The sequence below is a fragment of the Nothoprocta perdicaria genome, unplaced genomic scaffold (assembly GCF_003342845.1).
Source record: "Nothoprocta perdicaria isolate Ctin4 unplaced genomic scaffold, notPer1 scaffold_63, whole genome shotgun sequence".
Classification (NCBI taxonomy): Eukaryota; Metazoa; Chordata; class Aves; order Tinamiformes; family Tinamidae; genus Nothoprocta; species Nothoprocta perdicaria.
The window spans coordinates 2,081,596-2,097,714 of NW_020455899.1; the positions used below are offsets into that span (position 1 = coordinate 2,081,596).

The 16,119-nt window shown below is 35.7% G+C and overlaps 1 protein-coding gene across 1 annotated transcript in view; it reads right to left on the reverse strand.

Annotated features, from left to right (window-relative positions):
- SLC44A1 (solute carrier family 44 member 1) overlaps positions 1 to 16,119 on the reverse strand; it is a 58,595-nt gene that overhangs the window by 37,414 nt on the left and 5,062 nt on the right. The window contains exons 2-3 of the mRNA XM_026049912.1: positions 2,946 to 3,035; positions 376 to 518 (exon numbers count right to left, since the gene is read on the reverse strand). Coding sequence (XP_025905697.1) covers positions 376 to 518; positions 2,946 to 3,035 — 233 coding nt within the window. The remainder of the gene's footprint in view (positions 1 to 375; positions 519 to 2,945; positions 3,036 to 16,119) is intronic.

The window sequence follows — 16,119 nt, forward strand, 5'->3', positions numbered from 1 at the left end:
CAGTTCTCGATCCACCTCAGGAAATAAAATCAAAACAATTTCTACATTAATGGACATCTTAGAGGCCTTGAGAATACTTCTCATACCTAAAATCCTAACTATCCAAGTTCTTTCTTGGACTGATAGAGTTTCCCACAATAACACTAATATTAAGAAGGAAAATTTCTCAATGACATAGCTGTCTTCAATTATACATCTATCCATATGCCTTCTACAGGACCCCTGTTGTTACTTAGGTGACAGGAGTGGACAAAGAACAACAAGGTAAGTTAATATATTTCTTTTCTCATTTTCTTGCAAACCTCTTCCGGAAAAAGAAAGACTTTGCCTCTCCTAGCCTGCAGAATGAGGCAATGGAATCATACTCATACTTACTTCTTATGTGTGAGGTCCAAACCACTGTTGACTATTCCCTCTACCTTGGCATTTTTCTGTCCACAGATATTTCCATAACTGTCATATCCTGACAGCAGTCTTGCAGCTGCTCCTGTAGCTATTGAATAGCCACAAATAAAACCCTGGAGAAAAGAAAAAATATGGTTTAGCAATACTTTATCATTAAGAAAAGGTCATCTGAATTCATTTGTTTCTAAGCACAGCTCTTCAAAAAAAATGCTTTCATTCAGAAAAGGAAATACAAGGACAATCCACTGAAAAAGACTGTGAAATTATGAATTTAAATAGAAGGCAAACCAAGAATTCAGACCTCTGACATTATGTATTACCTAAGCAGAGCTAAGAATCTTTTAGGTATGTTTTGAGAGTCATCCTATCTTAATGAGTTGATGGATAAGTGATGGGCAAGGGCAGGCGGGGAAGGAGAGCTATAAGCAGAGACAGAATTGTTAAGGATTGGTATGCGTCTAGTATGATTCCAGAAAGTTTAGATTTTCCTGCTTTATACTTTTTATTTTCATTCAAAGTAAGTGCTCACAAAGTTGAGCTATAATGAATATGTCTATCTGATACAAATGCCTTTTAAGGAAATCCCCTAAAGCAAAAGAAGGAAGTGGCCAGGTCAAAGACATTGAGCTTTCATACTCTGGAGCTTAAATGCAGGAAAGAAAAGAAATAAGCAAGAAGAGAATGGAGAAGGCCATTTACTGAACAATATGGGAAATGCCCCATGTCAGGTACATCTCACTATAAACTCTCAAAGATCTAGCAAAACCAGAGTAATGAGGTGCCTAGCAGAACTCACCCTCAAAATACCAGTAGCTCCCTAGCAATACCACTAACAGGGAGAAATAAATTGCAAGCTGCCTCCAGTACCCTCAGTGAACTGCTTTTATAGATAACTGCAAGCTAAGATTTGAGAGGCAGAGTAGAATGCCTGAGACAAATGTGTGGAGCAACAGATGGTAGCAACAGGATTGTACAAGATGACGACAGCAAGTAATGATCAGCTTGGAATAGTCAAAATGTGGGTGGTTTCAAAGGTCTGAAAATTCAAGAGGACATTTGAGGGTGGAAGTACCCAAGAGTAAGTTACCACTGTAGAGACATTCCAAATAAGCTGGTTATTATCTTTTTCTTGCCAATGTTCTAACRTAATTATAGACTTAATACTCAAAGTGAAAGCAAATGAAAGCAGAGGGAGCAAAAGGCACAAGTAATAATCAAAGAAGATTTTCAGCACTCATTTTCATTTCCTTGGATCCCTGTAAAGGACATGCTTCTTTGCATTTTATGTACAGTAGTACTCGTATTCTCAACTTGTTCAAGAACTCTTTTCTTACAGAGTATAGAGGGAAACCATGCAATTCCTCTCCCTTCTAATCTTTTCCAAACGATACTATCACAACCACCTGGCCCATGGCACTAACCAATCTGTCAAATGAAGTAATCTAGGACAGTAAGGGCCATTGTACTTGACCAAGTATGCTCTGCATGTTTATACTGCTTAGACCAAGGAAATCTGGAAGACTAACTCACAGCAGAAAAATATATAATTACGGGCTACAGGTAGGTATAGACTGCATTACTACAGAACATCAGCAAAAATGGCAGGAAAAACACAACCAGAAAGACTGCATTTTTTATGAAATACCATGCATTATATGTCATAATTGTGAGAACATAATAAGATTTAAGCAAAACATTAACATCTTGCATTGAAAGCACGGTCAGTGAAAAACACTTCGATGAAATGAGAAAGAGGAAGAAAGCTGATAGCATATAAATCATAAATTCTTTAGACCTTCTTAGACCTGCAATTTGTAAAACTTCAGTATAAGACAGTGACAGACATTCTACATTTAGGAAAAACAACATACATATGTCAACATTAAACAATACAAGACAAAAAGAAACTAGGACCTTCCAGTTTCACTACCCCGTAGGTCCTGGGAGCTTGTTTGTTTTTTAACATAAAATGCATTTTATTGTTATCTTGAGAAAGGTTAGATTTTCAACACACAAGGAAGGGATATCTCGGATGGAATGGGAAGCACTTTACCATTGGGAATAAGCTTGTTAACAGGAGGTGCTTTTACTGAGCATTCAAGTAGAAAAAGGTCAGCAGTTTGATGCTTAAAATCTTTGTTTCTGACCTATAGGTCCATTGCTATTAACACAAATGTTTACCAGGCTGAAAGCTGCAATTTTCAGGACACCTGCAGTTCCATAAAAAACAGAAGACAACTGTTTCTGTATCACCAGAAATCACTTCATAAATGAAACTGATGGTTCGGGGGAATAGGTGCTGGATCAAGTAGTAGTACAAACAACAACTCCTGAATCTTCTGAATCCCTCTGTGGGGGCTTTTATCTGTACACGCTATAAAAATAAAACATTTTCTTGTTTCATAGCTGTCAACTCCTCCATTAATATACCCTGACGTTGACTAAGTTAATAAACACGCTATTTTTAAAAAACTTTTTTTCTAATGAATATAAACTCTCCAATTACATAACATTCACAGAATTCTGTGCATTTTACTCACCATTCCTATGCAGAAGATGATAAATAGAAGTAGCCATGGCACATCTGTGCAGCTGTGTTCTTCCAATGGTTTCCACTCTCGCTTGGAACTCTTGGGTGAGGAGAGAGAGATGAGGTTAAACAATGTTTACTCAATTTAGTGTCTTCTACCCATAAAGGGAAAAAAATGCAGAAAATGGTTTTCCAGGGCATTAACATAGAGCAGAAGTTATCTTTAAACTCAGACATACCTGAAAAAGTTTATCTAAAACATGTCATGAAAGGTATTTGAGAAGTCTATACACTAGAAGCTAGATTAACAAAAATTATTTATCCAGAAAGTAGATAAATAATAAAGGAACAGTAAAGGTTCATTTCGCTAATTTTCCTAGTTTTATRAGAAAAGAGAAGCTACAGACATACTACATGAGTAGTAATAGCTGTTATTGCACTCTTCCATGGCTATCTTTCATTATCTGCTTTCCAAGAATGATAAAATGTTAAACTTTGCAAAAGCTTGTAAGTTCTAAAATATTACTGGCAATATTAGAAAGACTAGTGCATACAGAAGGGATGAAATAAGATGCTGYTAATAGTTCGCTGTCTGCCCACAGGCTACAGAGTCAAACACTTCAGCAAAGAAATCCTGGATGAGTATTGCTTAGGAGCCAGAAAGAAAAATTTTGTAATTACAAATTCAAAGCACTGAAATAAGGAGGCTCTACTGCTAAGTATAAAGAGGTTGTTATAAGCAATTCAAATAGTGTACTGCTTATGACATAAAACTTATGTGTGTTTACATTGATAAAGAAAGTCTATTAGAAATGATCATTCAGCCATCTAGAAAAGGTTTTAAGACAAGAATGAATACTAGCCACTGTACTACAAAAATGGTAATTGTAATGAAATTTTTAATTAGAGCTACTTACATTTCAYAGACAAAAACTTTTAATTACTTTTCAGACGCCTACACTATTCATATATTTCTACAAGGATCCTAAATATGCATATTACCTTTGTACTTGGAGAGGAAAAGGAGATTAATGTGGTAAGGATACAGAATCTCTCTCCAAGATAAAAYCAGAAAGGATAATCCATTGATTTTTACCTATTTTCTTCATTCAAGCCTTTGAAGCATCTGGAAGACTTAGTTTATAAGATAGCTAATGTCAACATCTTTTCTCTTAATTCAGTACTGTCACTCCATCCAACCACTTCCAGACATCTCTAACACCTATTCTTGTAATTTAAAAAAATGTATCAAAAATACAGCAATAAGTAAGTTTTGTGAAGTTACTGAATTGCTTTTGGGTATCTATGACTTCGCTCTTAGTAAGAAAGTAACTTTTATGTACAATGCCATTAGAAAAAATACAAGCTAGACACAACACAAATGAAATCCTGTATGTACCTTGCCCCCTGAGTTAAAATTCATGAAAACTGTAGTTGTAGTCTTAAGTTTCACTGCACTGGTAATTTCTTACTAATTTTTTAAGGTTTTCTTGTACTAGTCTAAACTGCATGTACAAAACCTCTAATCTGTGAAGGGTGAGAGAGAAAATCTCTCTGGGAACCAATCCTACTCAGCTGGAGTTTGAGCTCAGACAAAACAACTAGACAATATGCAGGAAAACACTATCACAATTTAAAGTTTAAAAAAAAAAAAAAAAAAGTACAACTCAAAAGACCTGTACTATTATAATATCTTAGGCCTGGTATTTGTTTTATTAGCTGTGGCCACATATTCAGCAGTGCAGAAGACTGAACTACAGAAACAAAAAAATCTCGGATGTCGTCTTATAAAAAAAAAAAAAAAAAAAGAAAAAAGGAAACAAAAAACTCCCAGCGTCTGAAAAGCTACACAGGAAAAATAATAAAATACTATCTGCGTACATATTGAACTTGCTATATTGACAATGCCTACCACATGTTCTGTTTACATGCAAGAATTAGGAGGAACAAAGAACATTCTGAAGTCAAGGTGCCATCAGCTCCAGTTTAGTTTGGTAAGTTCCTTTGGTTGCAGTTACGACAATATCACATCAAAAAGCACAATTTTCTAAGCATAGGACTTTGCATTAGGGAATTCCATGACAYGTTTGTAGTTTTATATTAGGAAAGCCCCACATAATACTTTAAATTCCAGTTGCATAAATTCACTGTAGGCTCTGAAGAGTCAAGCTTCTTTTTATTTTACTCATTAATCACTAGGGAGAGGTGTTAAAAGGTCACATTATGCACTCTATTACGCTCATTCAATAAAACTGTCTTCTGATCCTGGCAAGTTCACAGTTAGAACACACACACTGTTCAAACTTAACATTTACAGCAAGACTGTGACATTTATATTGTTATAATTAGCATAATCAGAACTGCAGAAAATGCATAAAGCTTCATGTGCAGTATTCCTAAATTCACTCCAAGAACCCTGGATTCACAAGAGATTTAGTTTTATTTACAAACTGCAGAGACAAATTTCAGATGTAACTGCATCCTAAGAGTAAACTGCCCTTGACAGAAGAGGCAGCAATAAGACGCATGAGGTGTGTTTTCTTTATCCTCGCTGTACCATCCACAAATAAAATCTTTTAATAGGATTTTTAAAAGCCACTCAACATCCTCTGGAACAGCTCTGACACGGATTTAGGATGTCTGACTAGTTACAGTTTCTGTAAGTAACCCATTTCATTTAGTAAGTGGACTGCAATTCAGATTCCAAAAAGCAACTTGAAAAGAAAAGGTGCAGCAGGTAGTTAGAAGGTTACAAAGAAAGGAATTCAATCTGTGCCCATAATCTTTATTTGGCTCCAAAACACAGGTTCTTACTTCCAGAAAAACAAAAACATTAAAGAAGATACTGTAAACAACAATTACCTTTTGAGGCAAGTTAAAAGTGGTTTCACAGGATATTTACCAACTCATACTTTAACCACCTAGCAAAACCACAAGACAGTGATATATCTTTACAACCCTGACCTATTTATTTCAAAGGCTCACAGTTTCCCTTCAGGTCTTGCTACAACCTAATTGCTCGTAACTATTTGGTGTTTTCTTACACCCTGGATTCCCACTGAATTCCTCCATGAATTTCACACCCTTTGACCCTCACTGGGTTTTCGATGCTGATGTCTCTTGCCCTCCAATTGCTTAGTTACTCACGGCCCACCCTACACACCAAAATCCTTACTCAGACCTTAACATACATGTTTGAGCAATACAAATAGTTATCTGGTGCTCAATATAAGGTCTAAAAAAATGTTGCTTTGCAGTCTGGAAACTATGCTTTGTTTCCACTGTAAACTGAAGAATTACCAAAATTTTAGATTACATATTTTGCATACAATTCTTAATTGACAGGTTTACTGATTTCCTTCAGTAAGAAGGAAATATTTCCTTCAATATTTGCTGATGAAAGAAGCATATAGATAAAAGAGAGAGGAAAATAAGTTTGTTTTACTTTTTAGATTCAATGTAGATTTTCTCTCACAAGAGAGTATTGTAGGGTATTTAAAGCTACTGTTGCTATTAGCAAAGTACAGGATCTCCCTGATGGCAGTCAGGAAAGCAGAGAGGATCAAAAGCTCTATCAGCCAAAGTAGAGAGTAGGCAACAAAATATTCTCCAAGACAAAACTTCATGGTCCTATATTGACCTTGCTTCTCCAAACAGTAAATGAGGTCCATAACAGCTACAGGGTGCTGATTTTAAGAGTTAGGAATGATTTACTTAAGAATCTAAATGAACATATTCACAAACACATTGCACATGTTCAGTTTGCCACATATTAGCCCCTCTTCAGGATATTCTGTGGACTCAGTGCTTCCCAAAGACAAATCAGAACTGCTGGGTGCTACATAGCCTTAGAATTACACCTTAGTTCCATATCTAGAAAGGTTGTTACCTAAACTTAAATTTTATAATTGAAATCTAAGGTATGAAATTGGGAAGACAGAGATTCTTAAGGAAARCTAATTTTTGCAGAAAAGAATGCCAGTTTAGTGACTATTGGCTTTTAATTCAGATCTACATGGCCTCAAGTAAAAGTCCCCAAAAACAAATTTAAAACAAAAAGGCATAAGGTTCTTCGTATTCATTGCATCCAATCACTAAATCTAATAAAATTCTCAGATTTTTGTCTCTTTCTCMCTCAAAAAAATCTTTGCAGCACCATGCAGTAAGCCTGAATTTGCGTCTTGCCCATATGCTTTAAAAAACAACGCTTTTACTATCTGCTTTACACGGTTATTTGCATAGCATAAAACCACAGGTCCTTTAATTATCCCTAAAATAAAGAGTACAGAAGACAATCACACATGCACTCTGTTGACACACTGAAACACGCATGTATCATTTTGGTATATCCTCTTCAAAAGTAATGAATTATTTTATTTGTAATAGCTTCCTTTTTCTTTCAACTTGAGTTTAACACAATATGTTGCAAAATACCCAGTCACACATTTGCAGGCACTGAGAATGAGCAATTACATTTTATACACTTAGAAATGATCACTTTTATTCTTCAATGCTCAATGCACAGAAGGTATTTTGACTCATCTATTTACAAAGACACATGACCAGACTTAAAAGACTTTTCTCTTTTTTCTAGAAACTAACATAATAAAGCACTTAAAGCAGGTGGCACATTCCTCCTGCAGAAGTTGATTCTATTCTTTAACAATGCAGCTTTTCAGACCACTAGTAGTTTTACTTTTCCTATGAATGGTTTGGTAGATGATCCAGGGTTACATTATTGTCAGTAACTGTATCTGGTGTATGGGAACTTTATCACCTGTTTTCACCACATTTTTATTTCGAATTCAGTAACTGTTTGATCTTTTCTCAAGTACTGCATATTCTGCACTTGCTGGCACGCCTCAGCACATTGTGCGTGCCCTTTTATTACCATCTACATTAAAGACATCTTCAAACCTTCAAGTACGTTAATCGACACAGAAAATACAAGAAACTTTCCTAAAAGCATTACGATGTCAAATTAGAAAATTTAAGAAAGGCTAATATTCAGCTTCTTTCCACAGAACCCCTGCTTTCCTCTTATTGTAATGTCTATTGCAAATATTGGGGCTACATGAAAAGCTGAAGTCCAGTCCGTCTAGCAAAACCTTTAGTATAACTTCTCTGTATAAGCCCTATACATATTAGAAGTCGTATTAGAAGTCACCTTGAATTTCCTAGATCGCAAAGATTTGTTTCAGATATTTTAAACCACATGCACGAAAGAGCTCTGACAGACATTAATGAAGTTGTTGACAAAGTGAGTATTCTTTTCAATGGATTTGAATTCATTTTCTTTTTCTAAGCACAAAATCTAGCATAAAACAAAAATAGTTCTAGAAGCCATGTAATTAATGAAGTTTAGTTGGTTTGGGACTTTCAACAGCCTGTACTAAAATCTTCATTTTTAAAAAAGTGGAAGTTATGATCAGAATTCTGTAAACAGTAGAAGAATTACCGATGGTTTCTGTTCCTGAYATGCAAGGATGATTTAGCTTTTGCCACAGTCCCATTTTTTACCTCATTCTGACCACTTAATTCATTAAGCTCATAGGAATGCTATAGCTTTGAACTATCACTAGAAAACAGGTTGAAATTAGATAAATGAGYTTAAAAAACATTTGGAGGACAAGTGGTTTCACAAAGAAATTAAGTGTGTGTGTTCTGTGCCAAAGACTTTTTTTATGCAACTTATTAGCAGTTTGAATTGTTACAAAAGGCTTACATAACTAAGCTTTCAAATACCTTAAATTCATTTATTATTCTCCTCTCTGCTGAGAGTCACAAAAAAAGAATTTGGAGTATTCATTATGTTATCACTTCTAACCAATTTCAGAAATGCCAAGAGTACTGAAAATTTGTAGTAGTATTTCTTTTCTTTTTTCTTTTCCTTTTAATTTGAAGGATATTGTTTATCATGCTTTTAAAAATCCTCAGGGACATTGTTACCGATGTGGTGGTTTAGGATCACATAAAACATCCTCTGGAGAACCACRTTCATCTAATTATTTAATCCATCCCTTTAAAATCCATCCTGTTGTATGACCTTGATCTAACATCTGGTTTCAGAATGTCTGTACACAGGAGAGTAAATAGGAATGAGTGCAAGAAGCTATGTATGTATTTACAACTTGAATTCAGAAGTGAATATGTGGCAATTTATCTACGTAGGAGACAATGCAAATAACCACACTGTACACATGTCATCAAAACACAGTGCCTGGAGGCAAAAGAGGACACTCATTCTCATCATGATCCTTTGTGGGAAATGGAGTTATATTTCCTAGGAAAAAGGCTGATTCCGGTGACTTTCCAAAGCATCAGTTACTAAGTGATAGCATTCAGTTTATTCTAGAAGCACAATTAACAGGCACAAAGGCATTCTGCATGCACAAGGTAGGTCTGCTGCTTTCCAGAATTGCTGGTTTCATTGCAATATCACACACAGAAGTGACATCTAAATCCTGGGCCATTTCTGAATTCTCCTGAGGAAAGAACTTTCCTTTGGTTGAGGAGGACTGAGTTAGAGATCCTTTAGCAAACCTGACACGCACAAATCCTTGGGCCTGAAAGGGGATGTACCCACGGGCKCCAGGGGAAGTGGTGGATATTAGTGCCAGGCCACTCCACGGTCCGTGAAAGGCCCTGCAGAAGAGCGGAGGTGCCTGAGGCCTGCACACGGCAGGCAACTCTGCAGCCTTCGCAGCAGGCAAGGAGGAAGATACCCACAGCCGCAGCCCCAGCTGCACCTCAAGAAACAGCAATGCAGCAGCCCAGCCGGCATCTCACCTCTGAGCATGTGGAGGACCACAAGTGGCGAGCAGTAGCCAGCATGGGTGCCCAAAGACACGTCCTACTAACCAACCCAAGGGCTTCTGTGGGGTACATGAGGGGAGAGCTGTGCATGTCATCTCCCCTGACTTCAGCAAGGCTTTCAGCACTGTCTCCTATGATATCCCCATAGGCAAGCTCAGACAGTATGGGTTAGATGAGAGGATGGCGTGGTGAACTGAGACCCTGCTGAGCGCCAGTGCTCATGAAGGGTTGTCAAAAGCATAGAGGCTGGTCAGAGGGCTGTAATCAGCAGTGACTACCCTGGAATCAGAACTGGGTGCAGAACGGTACCACTTCATCATCAACAGACAGAGAAGACCAAGTTTTGCTGCATACACTGCAGAGCTGGATGGCCTTCAGAGGGAGCAGGACAGGCTGGACATTTGGGCAGAGGGAAACATTATGGAATTTAACATAGGCAGGTGCTGGCTCTGGCATCTAGAAAGGAACAACCCCAGGCATCAGGACAGACTGAAGGCTGAACTGCTGGAGAACAGCTCAGTGGATTTTCTCCCTGCAATATGAATGTCAAGTATAAGGAAGAACACGAGCAATCCATGACTTTTGGAATTACATGTTAATCACAAAGCAATAAAAAAAAAAGCAACCGTACCAGTTGCAGGTCTGGAATAAATGAGTCATTCTATAAACACCATGACCCAGTAATTAGTTTATGAAAAACAAAGTATTTGTCTACACGCATGGATGTTTTAGTGAGTAATGACTGATCTGACTGACTCTGTAAAACATCAGAATATAAAATTAAGATCTAGTAAACTGTTTCATGTTTTCAAATAAAAAATATTATGTAACTTTTAGCCTGTTAAAGAAACAGAATAGGAAAAAGAATTATATTGAGGTAGAGAAAAGACACATAGGCATTTAAATCCTTTACTAATAAACAGAGGCTAGTGTCAATACAAAGTTCCTGTTTGTTTGTTTTTAAGAGGAATGAAGCTTATCATTATTCTAGTATCTTCTATGACTCTGAAGAATGGATGACTCAGTTCCTAAAAAAAMTTACTCACCTCCCTGCACACACACAATTCTGTGAGAAAAAAGAAACATCTTGAGTAATCTAGCTCCATACACAAAGCTTCATGCTGTGAATGCAGTATATTTAGGTGCCAAAACAAAGTCCCAAGGCGCTAAGACTATCTCTTAAATAGCCTCATCAAACCCCAATCACTTTATAATCTGTTAAAGAAACCCTTCAGTTTATTGCTTCGTGAATTCTAGGAACACTAGAACCTGCCCTAGTTAAAACACTCAGGATTACCTACACTTCCTATTCATTTCTCATTGTTTAGGCAAAACACCAAACAGCTGCTTGCTGCAGGCCACACAACATGAATTACAATTCTCAGGTTCACATTACAACTGGTTTATTATAAAGCAATTTACTGTCACTCCATTATTAGGGCAGAGAAATACACCAGCAAACCCAGATTCTACAGTACTAGCGCAGTTCCCAGGAAAAGCGAGCCCTATTGCACCAATAAAAATATCTTCACAAGCACTCACAATAAATTCTTACTGTAAACTTGGCTTGGAGCTACCAGTGGAGATGTGTTGTTCCTCCTCTGAAAAGCCAAACTTTTTGCAGATTTGTCCTGGAAGTTAAAGAGAGTGTTTGAAGTTCCCCAGAACTGCACGACTAAAGCTAGATCACCCACTGCCAGCCACAAGTCAGCTCATAACTGTGATTTTATTAAAGAGTTGGGAAATAAACCCACTAGTGGCAATTATTTCTAAGGAGAAAAGAAAATAATATATACAATTATTTGCATGGGTGCTACATTCCATGCTTTGAATAACAGGTCAGCATGAACACCTCCATGCCTTCCCAAACGCGACAGTATTTCAGAAAATGCAAAACACAATAGTGTCTAATGCCAATTTTCAGGGCATTTCTCCTTTSGATACACTCAACAATGCTTTATTTTCTGATATACCACAAAGCAAACAATAGCCAAAGTTCTAAACTCCACTCAAAAATCATACAATAGGGATTTAGATACCTATGGGTAGTTCTATCTGCTTTAGCCCTAAGAGGGGCTAAACACCCACATCACCATCTATTCTCCAAGGCCTTCTCCGCTGGAAAGCAGCATCTGTGCTTCACAAGTACAAGCTTCACACATTATTGTCTCTTTAGAGACAAAAAGCATACTATTAATTCAAGGCTTCCACATCTGCCACTTCCCCTATGTGCTCCTACTCTTCACATAATATTTATGAGTTTTCAACATAATGTAAATAAAATTTAGAGTACATAAGCCAACACTTTCAAGAATTAACATATTTCTTGTTAGTATAATAGAAAGACATTCACCTTGAAATCTAAACTCAGAGACCTCACTTACAAATCTGTCATATGGTTCATGTTTTGCACATCATCTTCCAYTTGCCTTTTCAGTCAGTTCATATCAAACATTGTTTCTAAAATATTTTATTCTTTTGCTTCCGTTATAAAGATCCTGCAAGGGAAATATTTGTCTTGAGACATAGCACAGCTGATTAGATCAAAAGCTTACATGATCAGAACACTTCATGGTATTTTAAAGCTCATAAATAAGAGTATCTGCAGAGGAAAGCTCAGGCTTCAACTCTGAAAATGTTTCTTTTTTCATTACCCATCATAGGCAGTTATTTGAAAGCAGGAGTAAATAGATATTGCGCATAAATACCACAGCAATATTTTTCAGATAGTCAAAATATCTATTTTGATGTGCGTTTAATATTTCCACAGTTCTTAATCTTTAAGATGAAGTGATGCCAAAAGAAACAGTTCACTTTTAGAGACATTTTGCACCTATTTCATCTATTTTCAAACTTCTATTTCTACATCAATATTGAACAGATGCTAAGATTCTGCTCTCACTATGAGACTTTGCAAGTGCTAAATTACATAGTAATTTCAAGGCTTGTACTAGTAAAATATTATCCAACKGTAACATACATTTAATTTTCAAATATATGTTAGCTTTTCTACAATATGACATTAGCAGAGAAAAACCAGCACAACAAAACTGTCAAATTAGATGTTTCCACAGAAGATGAGGGATATTCCATAGAAAATGCTGCCCCTACGTATGCACACCCTTCATATGTGATGAGTAATTTTCTCCAAAGATTTTTTTCATCCTTTTAAAGTTCTAAAGTTAGAATTCAAAAACAGTATCACAGTTCTTGTTGGACCCTGTGTTCAGAACAATTCTGCTGTAAAAAATAATGATTTTGTCATTATAACATARACTGACAGCATTTTTCTAAGTAATCTGTCAGACCATCGTTTAAACAAGGTTGTCAATAGAAGCAAGCATCACTGAAAAGTATAAAAAAAAACTAGACTATGTTTGCCATAAACATGTCCTTAGAATTCTTTGAGAAGTGCCATTTGTTTTTCAAAGGAGCAAACGAGTTTAATTATTGAATTTTGTTTCCACTATAAATTTCCATAATGTATTGTTTTTTGCTTATGGTGGTCCAAAAAAAAAAAATCATAATAATAAAAAAAATCATAATAATTCCAAATAACTCAAGGATGGTGCTAGGAAAATCTACACAAAAATTACACAGGAATTATTAAAAAGAAAAAAATGAAATGATCCATCATTTAAAATCACTGAGAAATGCTTTCTACCTTTCAAAGGAAAAAGTCTTCTATGTGGCTGGGTGTTTTGTGAATTTAGCTCATACTAGCATGTTTCAACATGAACATGGTCCTGGAGAAAACCTGTGACAATATATACTGCAGAAACCACTCTTGCACACTTCGGCCATATACTGCCATAACTATGCCAAAAACTGAGAAAAAGAAAATAAACCTATTCTTGGTAGTGTGAAAATAAATATATTTAGCCATATTTGAGGGCTGTAAGAAACACTATTAAAACTAACCAGAAATTATTTTGTATCCTCAGGAAGGATCAAGACAACTTTGGATTTAACTTTAAAAATAAAAACCTAACAAAACTTTTAATAAGTTTTAATAACTTTTAAATAAAATATCCTGACTTACAGGTCTTAAATTCTATCATGGTAAGAGTAAAAACTGATTTGGATTATTATTAGAGTACAGTGCCTGAGGACACTGAAAGAGTATTAGATTGAGTAAGAACCTACTCTAAGAAGGATGTATCTGCTTTATAGAAGAAAGGGTAAGAGCAGAAGAAAAAAGCAAATAATATGTCAAGCTCTTAGCTTATTACATAAACATACTTCCTTAGAAGTAGGCAATTAATTTGCAGTTCTTCATAATAAACAAGGGGACAAAGCATTTCCATGACATGATTATCATGACCTTGAACAAATATTTTAATGGGTCTCTTGTTTTGCATCTGCAGATCTGAATAATGATAGTCAAAGTTCTTTTCCTCAGTCAAACAATGTATCTTGAAAGCACAAGGAACAAAAAAAATCAGAGTTTAAAAAGTCACCCCAGGACTTAAATTCATACTTATGGTAAACACAGACCTGCTTAAAAAAAAAAAAAAAAAAAAAAATCTCATTTATGAAAACAAGTCATCAGTTACTTCATACTACCTGCACTGATACCCCATCTTAGTCTAGCAATATGATAGAGTCCATTTGACAACTTCTTCAATTTAGAAAGGTTCAAACTCAAAATAAACACCACTTTCTTTTGATCTGGTTCACAAGTTCTAATAGTCACAAAAGGAACAACTTCAGTAACATTCAAGGAAAAAAAAAATTACAATTAGTCCAAAGGAGAAAAACACATGCACAGTAGCAGTTTGTATAAAGTTCATCTTCAGAATAAGCAACTGAATAAACATAGCTGGCAGCTTCCCTACATCACAAAGAAAAAAATATCATTTCTTCATCATGAAAAACAAAAATGTCAATTTCATGATACTGATCAGTGGTAGACAACATTTCAGATACAAGTTACAACAGCCAAAACTTTTAATCTAATATTCATTCTTAATGACTCTAGATGACTTAGATTTTATAAATATAATCCTCTGGTAAGAAGCAGACTACTATATCTTTAACCCAAACTTCATTTTTGAAGTGCTAAAAAAGATACTCCTTTCTAAGAGGAAAAAAAAAAAAAAGGAAATATTGATATTTAAAGCATAAGGCATGACATATAACTGAAAGATAAGCTAAACTATAGAAAGAGCTAGAGTTCAGTGGTGAAAAAACTTAATGAAATTGAAAAAATAAAAAAAAAAGTAGTTATATAGTTAAAATACCTCTTCTGCATTTCTGCTTGCAGCAGTCTTTTTAAAAAATACACTTGTAGCTTCACAGAATAGGAGGTAGGTCACAGATCAGAAACACTAAAAGAATGTAAACGGAGTAACTTAGTGAGATGCTTGACTCCAAAACTGCTTGTTTGCTTCAGCCTTCATGTTAGATTTCTTGTCAGGGAGTAGAATGAGAGCCTCATCTCCTAGTTACAGTTTTGAATGGGAAACTAAGACTTCTAGTTCTTGCAAGAAGAAATTAAAAATCAAGGCCTGCATGAATTACTCCAATCAATCAGATTTCCAGCTGAGCCACACAGTTAGAGTGACAGGGAAGTGATGAGCTCTTACAATGTTTCCTACAAGGCCAGTTTATCATGGACTAGTATTATAAGATAACAGAACTCCATTTTTCTTCAAGCAAACACTTAAAATAAATTTGATTATTCTATCAGCTTTGAGCTTCAGTGCCATTTGCTCAAAAGATCTTAATTTAGGAAGTAACTGTTCCAAAAGAGACGAAAAGAGGCAAAAAAGGTTTTATCAAAATCCAGAAAAAAMTTCAAGATTTGATGCACTGAATAAATCTGCATTCACCTACTTACTTTCAGTTKTTTCTTCTACTTTTACCTTTACCATTCTCCACACTCAGCAAGAGTAAGCAAAATCCATGCAATGGTTTTTTATYAGTTCACAGATGAGCCACAAGAAARATATGAACCCAAAGAAAAGCATCCACTTAAAAAAGCTGAGAATACAGACATGATAATGGAAGGCAATGCTCAGAAACTAATACCAAGGTATTAAAACCCAAAAGTATGGCACATTAGACAGAGCTGGCTTTTCTTTTTTTCTTCTTTTTCTTTCTTTCTCTCTCTCTCTCTCTCTCTCTCTCTCTCTCTCTCTGTCTCTCTCTCCCCCCTTTCCTTCCTAAAATTTCCATCTCCAAAATACCACTACACTTTTGTCACACAACTGCAGTGGTTCTTTCAAGGAAACTTAACTTTTTTGGAAGATCAGTTCATCATCTAATAGTGGAGAGTATATAGATTTTACTTAGCAGATGTAGTTAACTCTGCATACTCTTTTGTTGAAAAGTTCAAGTTTCAAGACAGAGAGAATAGAACAAAA